The sequence below is a fragment of the Nicotiana tomentosiformis genome, chromosome 4 (assembly GCF_000390325.3).
Source record: "Nicotiana tomentosiformis chromosome 4, ASM39032v3, whole genome shotgun sequence".
Taxonomy (NCBI): Eukaryota; Viridiplantae; Streptophyta; class Magnoliopsida; order Solanales; family Solanaceae; genus Nicotiana; species Nicotiana tomentosiformis.
The window spans coordinates 15,963,579-15,987,464 of NC_090815.1; the positions used below are offsets into that span (position 1 = coordinate 15,963,579).

The 23,886-nt window shown below is 36.9% G+C and overlaps 1 protein-coding gene across 1 annotated transcript; it reads right to left on the reverse strand.

Moving 5' to 3' along the window:
* Nucleotides 1-837: 837 nt before the first annotated feature.
* Nucleotides 838-22,008, reverse strand: LOC104109402 (MAP3K epsilon protein kinase 1-like). Its single transcript, XM_009618692.4, has 24 exons — nt 21,589-22,008; nt 20,381-20,515; nt 18,236-18,256; nt 18,008-18,081; nt 17,831-17,921; nt 17,666-17,749; nt 17,015-17,116; nt 15,654-15,785; nt 15,404-15,475; nt 14,766-14,869; nt 14,333-14,423; nt 13,869-14,258; nt 12,755-13,081; nt 12,606-12,650; nt 10,108-10,287; nt 9,912-9,995; nt 9,318-9,409; nt 9,153-9,236; nt 5,059-5,855; nt 4,491-4,879; nt 4,233-4,367; nt 2,689-3,095; nt 1,766-1,880; nt 838-1,295 (listed from the first exon to the last, which is right to left on the reverse strand). Exons 1-24 carry the CDS (start codon nt 21,646-21,648, stop codon nt 1,119-1,121), a joined length of 4,188 nt encoding a protein of 1,395 aa, XP_009616987.1. The 5' UTR covers nt 21,649-22,008; the 3' UTR covers nt 838-1,118.
* Nucleotides 22,009-23,886: the final 1,878 nt, after the last annotated feature.

A 23,886-nucleotide genomic window follows, 5' to 3' on the forward strand; every position in this document is an offset into this window, starting at 1 on the left:
AATTCTAAATATCTCCTAATTAATTAAAAAGACTCATTACCCATATCCAAAAAATAATTTTCTAAAGCAATTATTTTTTGTAAAAACTAGAAAAAAATGAATTTTTTACTAAAAACTGGAAAAAAAAAACGAAAATATTTTTTTTTCCAGTTTTTACAAAAACAAACTGCAAAAACTGAAAAATATTTTCTAAAACAATATTTTTGTAAAAACTGGAAAAAAAAACTGAAAAGCAATTTTCTAAAGCAATTAAAAACTGAAAAAAACTGGATTTTTTAAAACTAAAAACTGGAAAAAAAGAAAGAAAATATTTGTTTTTATAGTTTTTACAAAAATATTGCTTTAGAAAATTACTTTTCAGCTTTTGTTTTTTTAGTTTTTACAAAAAATATTGCTTTAAAATTATTTTTCAATTTTTTTAAAGCAATATTTTTCAAAAAACTGGAAAAAATATTTTCGATTTTTTCAGTTTTTTTCAAAAACATTGCTTTAGAAAATTGTTTTTCAGCTTTTTTTCAATTTTTACAAAAACATTATTTTAAAAAATATTTTTCAGTTTTTTTAAAGAAATTTTTTGTTAAAACTGGGAAAAAAAATATTTTCGTTTTTTTCAGTTTTTACAAAAAAATATTGTTTTAGAAAATTGCTTTCCGAGTATGGGTAATAGATCTTTTTAATTAATTAGGAGATATTTAGAATTGGCTGACAGGACGATAACACGTGTCCCTCCGTTTAAATAAGGGGTATATTTGAACCCTAAGTATGACTGCAAGGGTATAGATAACCCAATAGTATAACGAAGGGTATTCTTAAACCATTTTCAAAAGTACAGGAGTATATTTGGCACTTTGCCGTTAATAGTTATTAGAATAGAAAATAAAACTACTTGCACAAGTCAATAGCTCAGAAAAGAATCAGACTTGCTTACAAACTCGATATAGCCATCTCACTTTTTAGACACTCAGGATATAATTACATTGGAAAGAGAACTGAGGGCTTAAAAAACACCCGAAGCACACCGAATAATGCAAACTAAGAAAAAGGACTAATTACAGACATGAAACCAAGAAAATATACAGCTTGCAAGACAATTAGCAGAGAGGTAGCCATCTGGTAATTTACAAAACTGTATTTATGTGGAGTGCTTTAAGCAGAGAAGTCGCCATCTGTTTCACCAAAACTTGGCCACCGGAACTCTGTCCATCTCTGCGCTCTTCAATCAAATTCTGAAGTTTTTGAGGAAGATCATTCTCAACAATAAGTTGTTTTGGTCGGGGATGGTGCTCATACACAGCCTGGCACCAAAACAGTTTTGAGCAATTCATTAGCAAGTGCTTTACCTAACACTAAGTACCATTCAGGCAGTGACAGTAAACAGAAAGAGTATCAAATTAGCCCAGTGGTGATGCGACTTTTAAGTTACATAGAATAAACAGTAAACATGTGTGAGGTAAAATGGCTACGCAGGATTCAACACAGAATTTCTTGAAAATTGAATCTTGAGAGGACAATAGCATGTCATGTGAAGGAGGTTGCCCAGTCGCAGAGTGACTAGGTAGAAGGATGTTCATCAAGTATATCATATGTCACTTGTTGCTATTGCAACATAGAGCACCCTCTATAAAATAGAACTGGTCGCGAGAGGCAGAATCAGTGACCAGAAAGTTTCCAACCAGGAAACCAGCGGAGACCATTCAATCCACTGAGACACTCTAGAAAGTCGCAAATACCATAATAGAACCACTCAAAAGCAATAATTTCACACCTTTATCAACTTGAGCAAATTCAGTCGAGCTATAGCATCTCGGTGGTCAAGCCTAGAGACAAGCAATGGTGTTAATCCATTGACAGCGAGAGTTGTATTTATTCGAGACGATTTCCTGCATCAAAATTAACCAGAGATCAACATAAGAATAAACTCATAATTAAATTCCATGAAAAACTATTATTAAAAAAAAAAAAAAAAAAGGCCAACAACGCAAATTCAGCATGCAGGACTAGAGTGGACAACCTCTGTTATACTGTATGGGCTTATTAATTACTCATATCATATGAAAAAACACAATTAGGAATTCAAACTAGTGTTACAATGTTGAGAAAGGGCAAAAAGAGGCATTAAGAGTATTGCTCATCTAGTAGGATAGAATCCATTTAGAGACTAACTAATCAAAAACAGCCTCACAGCCAAATAAGCTATGAAATGATATTAGATGTATTAGCTCTATTACATAAGAGTTCATCTACCAGGATCTGGATAAATGTATCTAGGCAGCAGCACTATTTTCCTTCTCTTTTGATAGGTGCATCTTGCCAGCTAAACTACTGCCAAGCCAAAATGGTCAAACTTACCACTATTTTTGCCTTTGTTCCAAGCAACCATGTTTCCAGAAGTCATTCAATTGTAGGCAGATTCATTAACGCAAGTTTAAAAAAGACAAACACGCAACATATGCAGTGGCGGAGCCACTCATTGGCAAGGGGAGTCAATTGACACCCCTTCGTCGGGAAATTATACCGCGTAGATAGGTTAAATATTATATTTTTATGCATATATACTATGTGTTGACTCCCCTTCATTTTTTCATATGCTTATTTATATTTTGACTCCCCTTAGGGAAAATTCTGGCGGAGCCACTGAACATATGCAAGCAGCAAACAGGCAAAGTGAAAACTCGAAAAATGACATACGTGATAATTTTCAAGAAAGGTTCCAGTATGTGCAGAAAATGCTGTTCTGGACAGCATTCGAAGAACTTGACCATTTTCTGTATAGCATCCTTTTTGAGCAAAGCTTGTTCCACTTTCCTGCTTTCGTTGTCATGTGCCAAACAAACAGCAATGGAATCTAATGCTGTGACAGACCAGAGTTCATCTTCAAGTAAGCTCAGGTATACATCAAGTCCACCATGAGCACGAAGTTGCTCTCTTGAATTACGTGACGCATGAGCCATATCACATAGAAGAGGTAATGCATATTGTTTCAACGGAGAACTGGTCATGATAAAATGCATCAAGTGTGGAATAATTCCATTTTCCGCAGCTTGCTCCTGTCTTCTCTTATTGATCTTGCAGAGGTTGAACAATGCATGGAGAACCTGCAGCAAGGAAAAAAGCAAGAAAAAGTCCATGAGCATAGACTTAGATATCACAACTAGGAATATACGCTGAGCAGTTACCTTACAGTGAATGTGTAAGCTTTAATTAGTTATTAAAAAAGAAAAAAATACTAAGAATATACCTATATTATTGTCACTTGACCGCGGTGGGTTTGAGAGGGGTGGGGGTCAAGGCAAATAAAGAATCAAGGCACCGTCATATTCGATATTATACAAGAACCACCATTGGGGTAATTTACTTCTTGTTGTTACACTAACATTAGGTTCCCGTATGAATAAGTGGGAGATTTAGAGAAAATCTAGTTTTAGAGACATAATTTGCATTAAAAGACAGGTTACTTGCTAGCATTGAAATGTAAGGGGACCAAATAGAGTGGACTATACAGAGGTTTAATGTTGCTGACCCCAATTAGTTTGGGATTGGAGTCTTATTTTGTTGATAGATAGTTTATTATATTCCAAGGACTAAGGCAAGACACAATATCAAAACTAAAAAGTTGTAAAGAAAAGCAACTGCTAGTGCAAACTGCAGAAACTCTCAAAATCCTGCACTTCCACTAAATGATTTTGTTCTGTTATAAGAGATCAGAGCATTCGAAGTTCCATCAGAACAGCCATTTACAACTGACGAACAAGCGGACAATCTCCAACCAAATGATAACAAGAAGTGACAAGGCCAGGCGTATAACATGGTCCCTCTTCAAGAAAAAACCAAATAATAAAGTTCACACCCTCAATTGCAAACATAGACTAAACAGAGTGAAATTTATACAAATAAGCTTCTCAAATTGAATTATTCGCACTTCGTAACAAACCTTAATTACAGCAATAGGCATTTTATGGATCAAAGAGAATTTTCACAAAGATTATAGGAAAAAATATTGAGATAATACGGAGTTCTAGTTTTGTTGTTTATATTTCACTGAGTGAGCACAATATTTTGCTAAGGATCACAGAAGTAAAGAGCAGTGAACTGCGAAACAATAAACTTAGCACTCCAAATCCTAATTTATCATGTACATGAATGATGCATCCAATTCGTAATTTGGTTTCGTTGTAAAAACATATGCATCACCATGCTCTCTGGTTAACCGATGAATTAAATGCTTAAATTACCTCATGATGTATTTGGGACACAAGAGGTCCCTCTTTGAGATCAAGATTGGGTATCAAATACTTGATTGCATCTGCTCTCTGGAGATGTTCTAAGCAGTGTGGGTCTGTTGAAAGGTGATTAATGCATTTCAATAGCTGCAAAAAAAAAAAAAAAAAGATTTGGGGGGGGGGGGGGGAGGAACCGTCATGAGCATAGTTATGTCATAATAATTTTTAAAAAAAAGCATTGCTGGGCAGAAATTTTTACTAGAAAAGTACCTTAAGAAGAATAGGGGGCTCTATCTTATTAAACATCTGAAAAAGACGGCTGAGCAAACTTTGGCTGCACATGAAGGATTTTACAGTTGTGTCTGCTGCAGAAAACTCAAGCAGAAGGTCTGCTACCTTTTCCAAGTATTCCCTAGCAGCATCAGCATTCCAGGGCGACACCATGTGTGAAAGTATTCCAGATGATGCTGCACTTCCTGGTCTAGCATTTAACACTCCAGAGCCGGACAATACACCTGACGCAGTCTGTGATGCAAGTCCAGAAGTTGAAGCAATTCCATCAGTAGAAGCTGCCCCTCCAACTTTCTTAGTGGCAGCTTTATGTGGACTTCTAGGCAATGACTCCAGGTTAGTATTTTCCCTTCCACGTCCAGAAACCTCTGTTCAGCCATTTAGAGAAGATGAAAATAAGAGTGCTGGATGGTAATCAAAAGACAATGCCTTGTAAAAAAAGGAGTATTACAAACACTTCAATTCTTACCAAATTCCAATAGGAGGCAGGAAAGTTTGCAATTTAAAAAGCAAAGGCAACAAATGAAACAAGCAGCTGAATCATTACCTGCAAATTCAGCCATCAAAAAGTCCAAACCATTTGTTTTCTTTTCATTAGATGCATGCAGAAGAGGGAGTATGCTCTCATGCTTCTCCAGTCCAGGAAGATTGTGAACATATTCAAGCTGACCCGAAAAATGGCGAGATGGGGGTTCCTTCTCCAACAAACTAAGAAGGGGCCGTACATTCTCTTGCGGAGTAGCTGTTGAAGCAGGAAATCCATATGATGCCCTGTCAGTCGATATTCTACTTGTATTGCCACCTCTTTGCTGCCTAAGGTCAATCTCAGCTCGAGAGAGATCATTTTTGTATCTGTCTAGGCTTTCTCGATCTCTAGAAACAGATGTTCCATCTGGAAATCTTGATGGACCTGAAGCTTCCACTGTAGCATTACTTGACCGAGGCCTCTCAAAATCCTGTCGAAAAAATGGAGAATCTGGTGAATGTGAAGCTGAAGTACGTGAAGGTTCCTGCATTCCAGCTGGCAAAACACGCTCTCCATTCTTAATCTTAAGCATATCTGGCTGATCAGTTCCATAAGGGGGCATTTCAGTCTGCATAAATGAAGAATTGCCAGGGTCAAGTGGCCCGGACCGTGGTCGGGGTGCCAATCCATCAGGAGGGAACCCACCTCCACCAGATGCAGAAGCTAAACGAGCTGCTTCATTCAAGCTGTAGAGAGTGTTGATGAGCCTGAGAAGAATTCCATTTTTAGCAGCTATGCGGCAAAAATCATTTCTAGGAGTAGATCGCTGAAGCTTAAACACCTGCCACATGCCATCTATAGCCATGTGAACCATTTCCCTGCATGCATTTTGGGAGGGGAGACTTTAGCAAATATTATTTGCATAACAGTTAAATGAAGCTAGTTGATTTTAAGATGCTAATTAATCACGCCTAGTAATTTAGGTTTTCCTGTTTTCTATCTAAACTAAAGAAAAGCTAAAGAGAAAGAAAAAAGGCAAAGTGGAAAAGGAGAAGATAGGATGGGGTTCATAGAGATTATCCATTATTTATAGCATTCCCATCCTATCAGCATCTGGATGGCCAAATTCATAAAAGTTCTAGTGTCTTTGTAAGATATAAGATGTGAGGTTTAGGTAAAGCATAACTTGGGAATTTCTTTGAATGCAAGTTAGTTACTTCCCATTTGTGTATCAACATGCATAGTTACTCAAAATGGGAAGTAACTAGCTTTCAAAAAAAAATTCAAGTTTTGTTTTACATAAACCCCACATCTTTTATTTTAAACAAAGACACTAGAAATAGAGAGAATTCGGCAATCCAAATGTTTAAGCACAGCCATTTATTTTAAAGAAAAACAGTTACACCTAGCCCCAATATTATCTCTGGTAGAACCAAAATTCATTTAGGAAGCACTCAATGACCGAAAGAACCATAAAATGCAATGCAGGTTAAAGATGGCCTGATACTACAACTACTACAACTATGCCTCAATCCCAAGAAGTTGGAGTCAGCTATGAATCTGCACTGTGCATTCCACTCCATGTAAGCTCATAGCAGACCAATATTTATCAAAGCCAGCTTGATATGGAAACAAAAAAAATTGTAATGGCCCCTCTTAATCAATTCACTGAAAAAACAAGCCACTGTCAGATTTTACAAACACTCACGACTGAGAAAGACCCAAGTTAATCCCAGAAACTGAAACTTGGCACTAAACAAACCCTTTATAATATCCAAAAAAGTGTAGGAATGCTCCTGATTCCAAATATATCTTATATATTCTCCACCCGTCAGTTTGTGAATGTCAGCTGATTTTATGACTCGCATAATATAACCAAAGGTGCAAGCTAGGCCAGTTCCATACGGTCCCAGGTTAAAAATGCACGTAAAATGAATAAAGATTTTTCTTTTACCCCATAAGAGCTCTACTTGAAGATTGTTAGCATTCCTCTTTCAGAGCTTCTATCAGTCAAAAGCATGAACACACTTTGTCCAATTCTGAATAATATGTATCTGTTGACGAAAAGGAACAACAGGGGGAGGGGGTGAAACAGGAAAGGCAAAAGTCTCATTTAGTTGATTGATATTCTTCATGCTTTTGGACTGACTGACTCGGTTTCTTTTGCAGCCCTATCATCTGAGAGCATTGAGAACCTACGAGATGCTCCATCAAAGGAAATCGAAGGGCAACATCAGCAAGATATCCTTGATTTCTGGTGTCCAACATGAACCTGCAAACAATCTGATATTCTTTTGATTCTGAGGATAGTAGGATACGAAACCAGTGGTGAAGTTTCTTACTCTGGAGCATACCTTTTTCTTTTTTGTCTTTTTTTATAAGTAATTGGTAATACCAGTTACGTAATATGATGCTCTGAGTCAATGCTATAAAACTACGCGAACTGAAGTTACATTTTCAACTTTGCCAAAAAGTTTCATAAAGCTTCCTAAATCATTTCTTTCTAATTGATTGCAAAAGTTTTCTAAAACATTTGGCTTTCTGCTTGTGCATGGTCGACTTTCTCTCCTTTGAAACACCTCCAATTTCTTTCCTTCCAAATGTCCCAAAAATACATAAAATCATTCTATCTTACACTCCATACTGGTAGGAGCTCAAAGACAGAATGTTGTATCACCAATTCAACCCCGACTAGTAGCAGGAACATACTACAAGCATCTGTATTCCTTTTACAATGCACGATGAAATGGTCTACAGAATCAACTTCTTCCTCAGATAAGGTAACAGATGCTGCATAGTACTTTCCATATCTTCTGCAAACGGTCCATCGGGCAAACAGCCTCATGTGCTGCTGTCAAGCTAAGGACAGCAACTTTGAGAGGAGCTTTGCTTTCCACATATATCCACATAGATTGCAGATGCCTTCTTCTACTTTCATTACCAACGGGAATAGAAAGGTCTCGGTGTGAACTTTCCGTTATTTTCTCCCAGCCATAGTAAAGCATCGCATTATTGTCTTAGGTTTTCAAGACCTTGAGAAGGTAGTAGCTGCATTATTCATGAAACCTCCCATGCATGTCTAAATACTTTTCCACTTACACCAGAAAGGGTACATTAACAAAAAATAGGTAAAGATGTTACTAACCACAGTATTAACCACATGAAGTCAAACTGTTTGTCACTCGTTTGACAAACCTCCAAAAGACATTACTAACAGTACTTAAGCTATATTTTTAGTGGCGATTATTAGAAAAATGGGTTGTGCTGATAAAACCTCCAAAAGACAGATGTCTGTTCATGATGCCAATTGTTTCTCTATGTGTTTGAGCCACATCTCAAACTGACTTTTGTCTATATTTGCTTCAAATTGTAAAAAGTCCAGGGAGTGGTTGGTAGAAACCCAATCTCACACTCCAGTATGCTTGCCATACTAACTATTTTCTTGGTCCAACTCCCCCCCTCCCCCCCCCCCCCAAAATATAAATTTTACCCAAGTCTGTCTGGAGCCTAATATTGCCCCAAAAGTAGCAAGGTCACTCTCAGAGATAACACTGGTTATCGATATCTCATCAAACAATTGTATGATCTGCTCATACTTCAAGAACATTGCAAACGCTCTTACCCTGTTGAATCACATCCACCCATAGAAAAAATTGAAATAGGACTATTTATTGGAGTCACTATATTAAATGCCAACCACACTTAAATCAGGGTGACGCTGCTATCTGAACTCAGGTCTTTTTCAACTACCTACTATCTCGGTCCCTGATTGAAAATATCCAGGTCATGACACTTCTTAAAGAATTTCTTTCTTTTAAAAATAAATAGTTTTGTGTAGCCTCAAAAGCAATTTTGCAATTCTTGAAGGTGAATTACTAAAATCTCCAACACAATTATATCTGCAGTTAAATGCTTTAACACTTCGATTAACTCCAAACTCATTTGTAATTAACAAAATTCTCTTCCAACAATGAACAAAATCGAAATGTAGATTTCCACACTCCACAATAGGCAAAGTTCCAATATATGCATTAGATGGCACTCTTGCAGACCAAAATAATTGTACAAGAGAAACTACATTCATTTAAAGTCAAATATTTGAAGTGAAGAAAACATGAGCTACGACATCTCGTCCGTAAATGAAATGCTCTAATCAAAAGATATAGAAGACAAACCTATATTTGGCATAATCAGCTTCTAAAAAGCCCACAAGAACAGGTATTCCACGGTTAGCAATAAACATTTGCAACGTCAAGGAGCTGTAAACAAAGCAATCATCAGTTAAGGTGTGCAATTTTTCATGTCATCAACACAAAAACCCAGAGCCATAATCTCTATACCTCGACTGACAAAGCTGCTGAAAGAAGCAAGCTGCTTCCATACGAATTTCTCGAGGACGATCGGGGGCAGCAAAACTCATTACGACAGGGATCTACGAGACAATTAAACAATACAAGTTGAGAAAAGTTATGCCCCAGTATCAAGAAAACTATTGTTTGCAGCATTTACTTTCAGAATTACTAAACATTTATTTTATCAATATTTAAAGTAGAACCAGAAGTTTAACTGTAAGTAACACTTACAAGGCCAACAAGACGAGCATTTTATTGGGAATATGTGTTATCTTTAACATAAATACAAGTTGAGAAAAATGGTTTAGCCCCAGTATCAATAAAACCATTGTTTGCAGTCTTTACTTTTCAAAATTATTAAAATTTACTTACAAATTTCTTTTGTTTCTAGTTTCTTTTTGGTGTACCCATGAGTTTCCTATTAGTTTAGAAGATTGGGTTTATGTTGTAGAGAACCAAGTTTTGGTGTAGGTTCTCTATTTTTTGGTATATGGCTTGTATACACCCCCATTTCTTAACAAAAGACATTTATTTACAAATATTCAAAGTACAATCAGAAGAATAAATGCTAGTAACACTTACAAGGCCAACGAGACAAGCATTTTCTTGGGAATCCGTGTTATCTTGAATAATCAGGTTTAGTACTTGCAGCACTGAACAGATGACCTGAAAAATGAAAGCACATTAGTCCACGGATTAACCGGAAATAAATCTGCTACAGCTTGTTGAATGTGCATAGAGATTGAAGTACTAATGCGATCACACCATAAAGACATACACGAGTTTTGGGAACCTCAAGTAACTCCATTAGAGGAAGCAAACCGTGCTGGGTGACAAAGACAAGCTTCTGGTCTGGCCGTTGATGAAAGAATGCTATTAACTTCTGACAAGCTGATACAATAACATCTTCTGATTCATCTGTTCTTAAAGATGATACCAACTTGCTGAATTCTACAGCCTGCCAATATGATACGTTCCAAAATATCCGTGAGTCAGGTTTTTCATTTATCTTGTCTAGAAATTCATGTCACTTAACGGAGATAGAACTTACGTAACGGTCAGTGCAAATAAAGCATATAGAAAAGGTATATAAACTAGAGATTACAGGATTATACACAGGAAAATTATCTTATACTTCTCTGGCACAAGCTAAAAATCCCTATTACAGGCTATTGGCTGCACTCTCTTTTGAGTGTAAGCTCCCCATACCCCCTCCCTTCTCTTCCCCTGTTATCGTAGCTTTGGTTGCAAATAGTTAGTTACTAAGATCTGATTATGAGTTATTAAATGGTAAGATGAATAAAACTTCCAGATAAAACCTTCCAGCAACGTAAATATTCTTTTTTCAATTGGAAAGAAAGACAATCTCACAAGATGATTCATTCATTGCAAAAGAAGGAAATGAGACGAACTCTATACATTAGCAAATCAGAAAACATAATTTTCAAGAATGTGGAAGAAAAGTGTTATATGTATGCTCTAATGTAGATTGTGCCTGGTACTGGTTTGTCAAACCTAAAACTTTAGCAACCAAAGAAAACTTTATTTGCAATCATTGTGCATCTAACAAAGAGACCCCGGTGAGATGGAAAATAAAACAATTGGCACAGTGCTGCTAAAGAAAGGATATTTTGCTGTGTTGAAAATATACTTATAAACCTCCATTTTTAATAAAGAAAGAGATATTTTTTAAATTTTTTTTATAAACCTCCATAATCTTAACAGTTGATTTTCTTCGTCAAAGAAAAACATAGAAAAACGGTAGCAACCAAGGAATTTATCAAGCAGATGGGTTCTCAATTTTGCTTTCAGAAGAGATAAAAGGGAAGAGATTGTATAATTATTGCTTCAGAATCAGCTCATAAATAACATGCAGATTTTTATGGTATCAGTACTCCAGGATAAGATTTTATCAACTGTTTTACAATACAATGCTGTCAAAGAGTTTGAGGACAAAATATTACTTGAATGATGTAGAGACATAAAAACCATTTTTTAAATAGTGTTTTTGATTCTCTTCCTACATATGTGATGTCTCTTTGTTCTGTTTGCCTGTCAAGATTGAGAAAAGAATTGATAAGCTTGGGAGGAATTTCCTGTGGCAACGCAACAAGGAGAGGAGAACCTTCAACTTGGTGAAATGGAAGACTGTAACTAAAGACAAGAAAGAAGATGGTTTGGGCATTAAAGATCTCAGACAACAAAAAAGATGCTTGTAAATGAAGTAACTTTGGAGGTTTAATGAAGAGATGGACTCACTGTGGGTGAATGTAATTAAAAACAAGTATGGTGTTGACGGATAATGGCGGTCCAGTATGTTAGAACACCCTTTGAAGTTTCTGTTTGGATGGCCATCGGATCACTTTGGCCTTGCTTTACGGCCAAAATTGGATTTAAAGTTGGCAATGGTAGAAGCATTGCCATTTGGATAGATGATTGGGCTGGTAATGGCCCTTTGATGAACTTATTCTCTGATTTGTTTCCCTTAGCAGTAAACAAAACTTCATCACTACCTGATTACAGAATCAATGGGGTTTGGAGCATAAACTTCAGAAGGAATTTTAATGATTGGGAGGTAACGAGGACTGCTCAATTTATTAATCTGTTGAGCATGGTTCTGCAGCTATTAGAAACAAAAGATAGCATTACATGGAGGCCCAGTTGCAAAGGAGTGTTCTCTGTACAAGGATCCGATAAAGGTGGACTATTTAGCGAAGCCTTGGCTATGGAAAAAAATTTGGAGGTCCAAAGCTCCAATCAAGGTTTGCTTGCTTCACATGGATAGTGAGCAATGAAGCTCGTCTCACACATGCGAATCTGCAAAAGAGGGGGAGTCCTAACTAGGAAATGTGTTCTCTGTGGAAGTCAAGCAGAGAGTACCTGTCATTTGCTTTTGCATTGTCATGTTACTGCACAATTATGGCATTTGTATATGAATATGATTGGGCTGCAGTGGGCTATGCCAAGGACAACAGATGACCTTTTGAGGAGATGGACAGAAAGGGAGCTAGGAAGAGGAAGCTTCTTTGGTGGGATACTATACCTGCTTGCATATGGTGGACTATATGGAACTAGAGAAATAGAAGATGCTTTAAAGATAGTGTCAACTCCATTCACAAGATAACGGCAAACTGTACATTTTCTTTTTGCTTTTGCTGTAGACTGGAATATGTAAATGAGGCTGAAATAGTGCTACAGGTTTACCTTAACTTTTCAAAAAGACAAAGGTCAAGGCGTCCACACACAAATAAGTCAAGAAAACATGTCTACGAGTACCTGAAGGTGAAAAAGATTTTCTGTCGGCAATTTATCATCAAAGCCCTGAAAAAGCATCCAAAAAATAAAGAATTAAGATAATGAGAGGAGAAAGACAGTCAGGTATAAAGAATATGCATAAACCAAGCAAAAAGAATAAGCACACATACTAAACCATCCATGTCTATTACATCCTCCTTCAACACACCCATCATGATGCTGAGTAAATCACCACCATTTGCTGGTCCTGATTCACTCTCCATTTGTTTCTTAGCAATTGTGGCCCTCAACTTTGTTGCCAAATCATTCTTTCCAGTTTCGGAAACTGCATTGCTTTGAGCGATTTGTGAAGATGATGAAGAAAGAGAAACTTCAGCAGCGCGATTCTCCAGGTTTTTCTCCAATGGATGAAACAGATCATCCAAAGAAGCATCACCAGGGGGGTCACTAAATCTGCTCAGTTCATTTCCTCGCGGAACTACTGATGTCTTCACAGCCTTCACGAATTTTCAGATAAGAATAGATACGAATATGATTCAGCATAAAATAACAAGCAGTTAAATAGACGACACAAGAACATTGAGTAACGTTTGATGCAGCGCAAAAGACATAAAGGAGCAAAGAAACACAAGCAGGGTTGAGCTTCAAAATAGATCAGAGATGATCTTGGGAAAAAAAATCAATCCACTAATAGTAACAAGCGTGAGATGAACGTACATAACATGGATGAAATTATAGAAACAAAAACAAGTGAATACCCCGACACCAGAGATAAATATTCTTTTCTAAATTAGAACTCTGAGCTCAGGCAGGACATGTACTTACCGACCTCTTCCTATAAACTACTATTCATAAAAGTTAGTCACACCAACACAGTTCCACCAATTAGACTTGATAACTGACATCAAAATCATCCCATTTGCATAGATAACATACAACAAAAGAAAAGGTCATAATTGGATTAAACCTACAACACAAGAGGCTGTGTAAAAGTTATCATCTCCAGCTTATGACAGCTAAATACTAAAGACTTGTTTACTAATTTTCTAACATTGAAAAAGAAGGATCTTGTTCAGCAAGCAGCAAAAAGAAAATAGGAATTATAAGCATATCCTCTACATTTTTTCTCAAAGAAGTGAATTTATTGATATGCATTCAATAGATGCAAAAAAGAACACCTCATCAAAAGTACATTTCAAGCAAAAAACATTAGGAATCCTGTAGTGATTTCTTTGGCAATGACATTGAGAAATCAAAAATAAGAATTATAAGCATAAACTTTACCTTTCTAGGACTATGATCTGGGTTCTTTTGTCCAGAACTGGATGATGCAGAATAAGCATTAATGCCACGTCCTTTTTCTTCAACCTTCTTACCTACATTATTTCCACCCTTGGATTGACTAGATTCAAGCTCACCGTTTGCAAGAACTTTCTCAGGCTCAACCAAGTCTGTTGAACTTTGAAGCATTGATTCATTATTCACAGCCAATCCATCAGCACAGCTTTGAATAGGAAACTTCTCATGGATTGCTAAAGTTGGAACTTGATCTGACGTAAATTGATCTTCAATATTATCAGTTCTTCCTTCTAAGTGATTACTAGTTGAGCCATCAACCTCTTCTGACTTGCTAATCTCCGAGACTTCAGGTGATGCCAACACTGAACAAGATTCCTGGATTCGGAGAGTATCACTATATTGCTTAATTGATATTTTCATCATATTAAAGAAACTCCAAAGAAAAATACTTTTGCTTTGTCCGAAGAAGAGCTTCCAGCAGCACCCTTATCATCTTCATTCGATGCATCTGTATCAGCCGATCCATCTTCTTCTATATTTCTAAAAGATAATAAATGCAAGAAAAATATGGTGTGGATCAAAAAACTATACCGTCAAGAACGGATATTTAGGGGGAAACCCAGAGGAAAAGTACTAGACTAATGATGACTAGGAGTGTTTTACAATCCCCGGGGCTCGGTCTAGTGGCCCGATCGCAGCCCCCGATGTGTGGATTGAACGCAAGTCATGGGTTCTAACCCTAACACAGATAAGAACCTGGTGTTTAAGTGTAAAGAGTAGAGGGGCGGGCCCATTATCCACTGTGTCTCGAACTGTGTGCCACTGACCCTCGGAGATTTCTCAGTTATCAAAGAAAAACTAAGAGTACATTACAAAATCTACCTTATCGTCCCACTATGACGGAGTGAGGACTGCAAAGCACGCCTTGAGTTTTGTATCCATGGATGTGAAAGTAGTGTCTTAGCATCAGGCCTTTGTCTAGCATCCTGAAACACGCTAATCTATAGTTACCAAAATCTATTGGAGTAGTCAAGGGCTAAACTAGCGAGAAGACAAAATCATAAAAATTATCAATCTCCAAGGTATCTAAAGCTTCAAATTTCCATTTAACAAAATGTTTGGATGGATTTCTGCAACTACATTAATGTCAGAAAATGTAGTTGAAGATTCTCCTCATTACTTTACAACATCAACCATGCCTGCCAAAAAAGCCTCATATTGTTCATCCTGCCCGCCTCCAAATTTTGACAATATTATAGAACTCCATTACTTTAAAAATGCCAATTATATAGAGGCCGGTGAACTTGTAGTTCTATTAGATCCACGTCCAATATCAGACTATTTTCATCCTTTGAGCATTATAAATGTGAGAGTAAACAACTTAGGTCATGTCACCTGTAACTTCTCATATCTTCCCAATCCAAACGCACAGCAGTCTCCCTTTTGCCTCATTAAACCAATAAACTAGAAAATATCAAGTACCAAGACTTAATTGATGCAGGATTAATATATTCTATTACCTTCTTAAAACACTGGCGAAGAAAATCAGTGATAGCAGGAGAAAGGCTGTCTGGAATTGGGGGATTATCATCCTGGAAATAGATAAGGATCCATTAAATCGATGAAGATCGTAAAAGCAGCCCTTAACCACTCAGTAGCATTTTATTCGAGCTAGTGGAATAAGGAATATCACCACTACCTTAATTCAAAATATTATCCTCATCTTCCTCATACGTAAAGACAAAAAGACATAGCATAACTAAAACTCACCTGTACAATCCGAAAGAGAGCAGGCATGGGCTGAAGATCATAGTACGGAGGTACACAAGTAAGAAGTTCTATAACTGTACAGCCAACACTCCAGATGTCAGATGCAGCACATACTCCCGACATTTCAATCACCTGAAACACCAGAAAGCATTAAGGATAGATCTTCTAGGTGCAAGTTTCTGCTATCACTAATATAACCAGCAGAATATTTCAACAAATCCCATTCTCTTCCTTTTTCTAACCAGAAAACTGTCCATTCAAACTATTTGCTTTTTGGGTGGTTTAGCATTCTTTTCCAGAAGAAGAAAGTCTACTTTCAGATTTTTTAATTATTTTGGAACTCACTGGGAGTTAAATGGCCCATGTCAAACAACAATGCTGATTTATTGAAAAGCTGGATCAGGGCAGGTTCAGAGAGAAGAAAGATAACATGGTGGAACACTATACCAGCTTGAATCTGGTGGACTGTTTGGAAAGAGAGGAACTTGAGATGCTTTGAAGATGAGCACAATCACATCCGGAGGATAGAGGTCAGCGGCACTTTTTGTTTTACTGTTGGTGTAGAATGGAACTGGCAAATGAAGCTGAATCTATTCTACAGCTCCTAGAATCCCTATACATTTAGACAGGGCTATACTTTTGTCTTCTTACTTTTGGCACAACGTACATAATTCCAGCAGAGTCTTTTTTTTTAATAAGTGATCGAAGATTTATAAATACTTGCAGTAAGCCAGTGCTAAAAGACATAATTACAAAATGTGCAGTTCCACTATTGTATCTAGAAATCCAACTTCATCAAGTACAATAAGCAGGTTGAACCAAAAAGCTTGCAAACATATACATCTTTGTTTAAGGCTATGTATGTTTCTCCTGTTGCCTTCAAAAATTCTTCTATTTCTTTCAAGCCAAACAGTCCACCAAATGGCTTGAGGAATGGTATTCCAAGTCTTCTGCGATTTCTTGTGCAATCCCTCTTAGTACTGTTTATGAGTAAAAACTTACCATTTCAATTCCAGCACATTCTCAGTGATGCCTAAGAGTAAAACCTTACCATTTCAAAAGAAAAGTCTACTTTCAACACATCACATTGACATGCTGAATTATGCCTTTTAAAAGGTGGCTTCTTACAACGGTAAAATAAGTCAAGCTAAGATACTCAAAGCTTTTAGTTGTACTTGATTTCCTTCTAAGGAACAACATGTGCATGATAATATACAAGATAGAAATCTCAGCTAAGCAACAGCTAGTCGATAACTAATTCAAAGAAAGTTCTCTTCCCTTTCAGAGGTGAATAACAGGCAAGAAAGAAAAACAAAATGTCAATCCAAATATAGACACCACGCAAAATAAGTTTTCAACACCTCAGGTGCCATCCAATATGGTGTTCCAACAACTGAGTGTGTATTAACATCTGCCTCTGTCAATTTTGTTGCAACGCCAAAATCAGCAAGTTTCACTAAACCCTGCAAACAAAAATTATCAAGAAAAAAAATATTAGGAAAGGCAAACACACACATCAGCAAAAGTTTACTTGAGCTGAATTTATAATCTAAATGAGAATGGATGGTAACAATGAGATTGGAAATGCAAGTAATTAGCCATGCAGTTATAGAACTCATGAAACTTCTTTCTCCTAAACAAGGGACAAAAGAAATCAGATAATAGCACAATGAGAAAATAACTAGTTACTCCAGTCATCTCATTTTATGTGGTGGGGTTCGGAATACGAAGGTCAAACTACTTAATTTTCAGTCTGAATTCGGATATAGATTCTTTGAGTTTTTTAAGTAAAAAATTTCGAATTGTGGAACTACGTAAAAAGAACTACTAGTCCCTATAGTTAATAAATCGAAATATTTATTTAAAAAAATTAGAAAATTGTGGTCAAAGAAACAACAAAACCTTTCTCTGACGACCCAAATAGTAATAAAGCCACAAAAAATGGAACAAAGAGAGTAGGAATTTCCCTGCATGAATGTAGCAAAATCAGAAAAGGGGGTGCGATTAAAAACCTCTTTAGTTGTCAATATATTTGCACCCTTGATATCCCTATGAATTACACCTTGCTCATGTAGGTAAACCAACCCTTCCAATACCTACGACAGAACAGAGCCATCAAAAACTGAAACTTCGACATCTAATCTGAGAGACACCTAATTTGGCACTCAATATGAAACCTGAGAGATGTAAACAGCAACCAAAGATTCTGGAAAAGGCCCAAATTTGTTTGGCTTGACAATGTTGGCAAGTGAACCATTCTCTACATACCTTTAAAGAAGTATCAGAATTTCAATTAGTTAGTCTCTTTCAGAAATAAAGCAAAAAAATATGAAAATATGTTTCAGCTCACTCACTCAAGAATTATGAAAAGATGAGTCTTTGTCTTTAAGGATCCAAGATACTTCACAATGTTTTTGTGGTTCAAATTCTGGAGAACAAAAGAAAATATGATCACACAGGTTTAATTGTCCTTACTGAAAAGTATACCTTCAGGTGCATTCTATTTTCCTTTTGTTTCTTTCTCCCCCTTGGGAGGGTTAGGGAATGCTATGATCAGGACAAAAGAGGTAAGAGATCTTTACCTTAAGCAAATCAATCTCTTGCTGTGACATTAATGCATCCGACCAAGTATAGCATCCAAAGAAAAGAACAACTCGTAAGTCACATCAAGTCAAGAACATAATACAATTCATCAAATGACACAATGCACATATCAGTAATTATCATACATTAATTTAACACAACCAAATGTTACGGATGATTTGTCGGAAAAACATACTGGAGACAATAAGGAAGACCAACACTAATTGGGAGATCCTATTTTTGGCAAGTATTTTCATTATAGTAACTTCGTTTCTGGTAAGAAATTCTATTTTGGCAAGCATTTTCAGTATAGTAAGAGTCATTAACTTGTAATTTTGTTTCCAATAAGAGATTCCATTCTTCTAAGAGTCATTAACTAGCAATTTTGTTTCTAATAAGAGATTCTATTTTTCTAAGTATTTTCACTATGAAAGAAGATTTTAATTTTAATCCTTAACTGTAGCTTTCCTATTTTTCCCATGTGATATCTACTTAAGAGAATGTTCGGAGGAAATAAAAGTCAAGCATTATTTCTATCAAACAATACAAAGGTTTAATAGCCAGTTTGGCCAAACTACTGAAAATTTTAAAGTACTTATTTTTTCAAAAAAAAAAAAAGAATCTTTTTGGGTGGTTAAAGGTATTAATCATCTTAGAAAAATAATAAGCAATTCTACGTATTAGCACAGGCAGTTCTTCTAGTACAGGAAGAAGTAGAACTTTGTAATTTCTCCTTAAAAGTAAAAGGAAAAGTAGAAAAAGTAATTTTTTCAAGACAAAAATATATTTAGGAAACTTCATATTTACCAAATTACCTCTTATCAATTTAACCATTTGTTTCTCAAACTATATGTACCAAAAATTAAGAAGTTATATAAGATGTGGACTATTATTACTTCTGATGAAGAAATAAATGCTTTAACATAGGGCTCAACCGGGTTCGAACATGTCCACTACTATTACTTTGGTTTAACAATATTTATATTGATTAAAAATCCTGATGTACTTTGTGATTTTGTCTTCTACATTTAATTAAATAAAATTGAAAACTTAATTAGGATGATTCATAATAAATATTAAAATAATTTATCTATTTAAATAATATTATTGTAAAGTAAATGTGAGTTCCATTGCCATTCCTCAGTCTCTTCAAGAGGCAGAAGCCAGGAAGAATAAGGTTGGAGAACAGGAGAAGAAAATATCCCTGTGATTCGACCCCTAACCGGGAGACCTGACAACTTGGTCCCACAACCAATCACTATCGGCAATTCCAACACAAAGAGGAGTTTAGGGATCTGTTTCAGGAAGTGCCGGCATTAACAAAGCAAGAGTGGCATAATTTACATCCAGGAGGGAGAAGTGAATCACGCCAACTGAATCTGAATTAGGAAATCAGCAGCTGCAATTGTCACCACAACTGCAGGAAATCTTCTACGGGACCAATAGGAACCATAGCAAGGAATCAGATGTGGGAATTGGTAGCAATAACAACTACAAAAAATCATCAGAACCGAGTTGCCAATTGATTAGAACGGCCAACAGGTCTGGGGGCTGGGAGTGGTGCCAGAGCAAGGAAAAGGAAGCTCAACACTAACCAAGTCCATCTGCACTTGCAAGCAATCATTGTTCAGAAAAGAAAAGGTAGTCATCCTAACATCAATCCATCAATGACGGAAATACACAAGTACAATAGTTAAAGTACTGTCCAAGAGGATTAAATCTATTTCAAGGTTCGATTTTTTGCTTTAGATCAGCAACCACATAGCCATTGTTGTGTTTGTCTTAGTATAAACAACACATAATCTTCTTCCTAGCCAGCTGGATTTAGGAACAAATTTCCCAGATTGTGGGTGCGCGCTTGCAGTAACACGAAGAAAGACAGGAGCCCCAACAAAATAATTATAGTACTAACTACTAACAGTAACCCTGATTGTAAATATTTATGCAACTGGCTGTAATTCCAACTTTATATCAAAGGATATCAGTAGCAAAAGCTGGGTTATCAAGAAAACTGAGCAAATTGATTCCCATAGATGCATATTTGCAGACACAATGTACATGTGTTAACACACGAAGTTGAAAAAAATCAGGACTTCTATTTTTTTCCTCTTTAGTAAACAATTAGCTAAGAAGTGACGATGTACCATAATGATGTTGAGATCCTCCTGAGCAATATTCTCTAAAGAGACTTGCTTAATTGCAACAAAGTCTCCATTTTCCAAATCCAGACCTTTATAGACTCGACCATAAGCTCCCTTCCCAATCTCATCTCCAAGCATCTTCAATCCACAAAGACAATTATCAATCAGTCAATCGAACAGCTATGCCTCAATTCCGAAAAGAGCAACAAAATTTGCTTTGAACTCAAATATAGACAAACATAGAACACATATATTAAACTAAGATATATACTACTTTGTTTAGACCTTCACAATTTTTGAGCATTAATAGCTCAGCAGAAAAATTCCAAAACCCTGACATGCCCGAGACAAAAAGCAACAAAATTTTCCCCTAATAATCCATACCACCAAATATTTCAACCCATAATCTCATTTTTTGTTGTTTGATGACAGAGGCGTCCAACCAACTTGCACACACTTCGACTATTTCACCGAGTATCTGCTACTCCCACCAGCACAAGTATCGGGTAAACTCTCCCACTTTGGCTTAGACAGATGAGAAGAAATCACCGAGTGTTCTTTGCCTCCGCTGGTTGGGTGGCATAATCTCACTTAATTAGAAAATGCAAGGAAGCTTAAAAAGATTGAAACTTTAATTCTAGTTTGCATTTCTTCAGAGCATACTAGTACTCGAAATGAAGAGGAGCCTTGGAGCAACGGTAAAGTTATCTCTGTGTTAACTATAGGTTACGGTTTCGAGCCGTAGAAGTAGGCACTAATGCTTGCATTAGGGTAGGATGTCTACATCACACCTCTTGGGGTGCGGCCCTTTCCCGGACCCTGCATAAGTGCGGGATGCTTTGTGCACCGGGCTGCCCTTTATACAAGTACTCGAAATATAGCAACTAAATGAATAACAACAGCAACAACAACAATTATGATTTGGTCACAAACAAGTTGAGGCCGACTATATGGATCTTCACTGACCATGTCATTCTATTTAAACTCATCTCATGCCAACATACGCAATCTCATGCCAATATTATGCAAATACAAATGATAAACAGTATTAGATAAACAGTATTAGAAGTTCTCTGTATAAGAAAAACCTGAAAAATAGAGACAGAGGTAAACATATACATATGAACAAAAATTAAAATGTTTATGTATATAACAACTAACACTAAATTCTCAATATGTATGTCAAATACATAAGGTGAATAAATCATTACATATTTGTTATCGAGGGTTTTGGATTTGTGGAACGCAGCATTTGCCATTTGCCTAGACATTTCTGTTCGAATTTATCTCTTCTCCTTTCTTCCCCCACCCACCCCCCTCAAATGCGTTTTTTCAATGAATGAGGGAATGGGTTCTCGAAGTTCTATAATTGCTTCATGAAATCGAAGGAAACAGAAAGATAAGATCTCCGGCGGCGGTGAATCGATCGGAAGTTTGAGAATTGAAGAGCTCCGACGGGCCCTGCGTAAAGAAAGAGAGAAAGGGAAAAAGGTTTTGAGCCGGGCTGTGGAAGGCCCGAATGGGCCGAAAATGAATTGGTACGTTTGTTCAAATGACCGGCGATGACTGATAAAAAGTACAACTCGATAGACTATAAATATTAGTATTTGGATTTTGGAGGACAGTTATGTCTCGGTTGGAACTTTTGAATATTTCCCTTTATGGAATTTTCTTTTTTATCGGGGAAAATGATGTTTTGTCTTCGAGTTATGGCTTTATTCCAATTTTAGGTCCTCCGAGCCTTACGAGAAGCTCCAACTCCAAATAGCTATTTGATCAGTAATTTTTCACTTAGCATATTCAAGATCTATCATGTATTATTTTTTGTTAGCCTAAGTGATCTCTAGTTGATCGCTTATGAGTTATTTCTAGGATCGTTCTTTTATAAAGTTAGATATTCTAGCAAAATCATGGATCGCTTATATTTTACCTAGAATTTGTTCATATACTATTTATGATCGCCTAAGTGATATCCGGTTAATCGCTTAACAGCTTAACAGTTATTACCATGATCGTCTTTTACAAAGTGGGAGATCTCGGCAAAATCATATATCGCATATGTCACTGTTTACCCTAAAAACGGACAACAATTAAATTTATAAGTGGTTTTAAGGATACGTGGATTTATTCAATACAAACGGCAAAGATTGCTAGAATGAATAGATAAGAGATGTAATAAATTATCAAACCGCTTGAAAATAAAGGGGGGATGATTCTGGACTCGAGGGCAGCCTCAATAAGGTATCCATATTCGATCCTGGGCTTATAATAATGAAACATTGATCAACAAACGTAAGAGCTCTGAATAACAGAAAGATAATAGTACATTGCCTTGGTATGCGTGTTACAATGTCCTCAATGAATAATCAGACCCCTCCCCCCTTTATATAGTAGGGGAGTCCTACTTTAGGTACAATTTTATAAAAGGTAAAAAATCTTTTGTTTAACTAATCACCGGATTTCCGCCGGTACGGGTCGAGATCCACGCCGCGATATCCGGCTGGTCACGGATATCACGGCATCCTGTTAATCATGTTCGGTCGCTCGATAATGCTCTCTGAAGTCTTCTAAGATTTGGACCAATACCGGGGGCACGTCCCTGATATTCTCGAGGGTGGGCGTCGTGCCTCCGGAACCTGTATCGATGAGTCCCTTACCTCGACTCCGTCTCCTTGTCATCACGTCCCTTACTCAATTTATTTTATCGGAAACTGGATCGTCTCATGGGTCTAGTTTCACCTGTATACAGATAGTTCCCTCGTTTCTCGAAGAGTAAGTTTTACACACACGACGAGGAACGACATGAGTTCTTCGATCTCTTCTCCAACACGATGTGACATAAAATGACAAAGAAACTAAAACGTTCAGTCAGTCATGTCATAATGATCCCCAACGCGTGTCAGTCGTCGGCATGCCGCTTCTGGATGCGAAACGGCGTGAAGCCCCTATAAATACCCCTTATTTCGTTCATTTTCTACTTTTGACCAAGTTTCTACCTTCGATCCTTCAAGATATCACTACTTTCATTCATCCTTCAATATTCTTACCTTCGTTCTTCACATTGCAACCTTTCTTTTACCCATTACTTAAGCCAATGTGCTTGATTTTATTAGCCAGTTCTCACTCTTTATCTCCTCATTCTCCTTCATACTTTCAAACCTTCTTATCCAGATAAAATGGCAAAGACTTCCAAGGCCATTCCCCAGAAAGATGCTCCTTCTTCTTCGCAGCCGACCACTAAAGTCGAGGAGACCCCACCTGATGTGGTCGCTCTCGAGAGGTCCGCTCCGGGCGCGGCCACTAATGAACCTGCAGCCGAGCCCCCCTTGAAAATGTTCGTCCCTGGGAGGTGTTCGATTAACGATGACTTTAAGGTCGAAAAGCCCTATTTGGTTCAAGGTCAATGCGAGGCGATGTCACGGTATATCTGCTCCATTACTGAGGCCATTCTTCCTACAGTTCAAAAGGACTAAGGCTGGGCGGATAAGGATGTAGTGATTCCCGGGCCC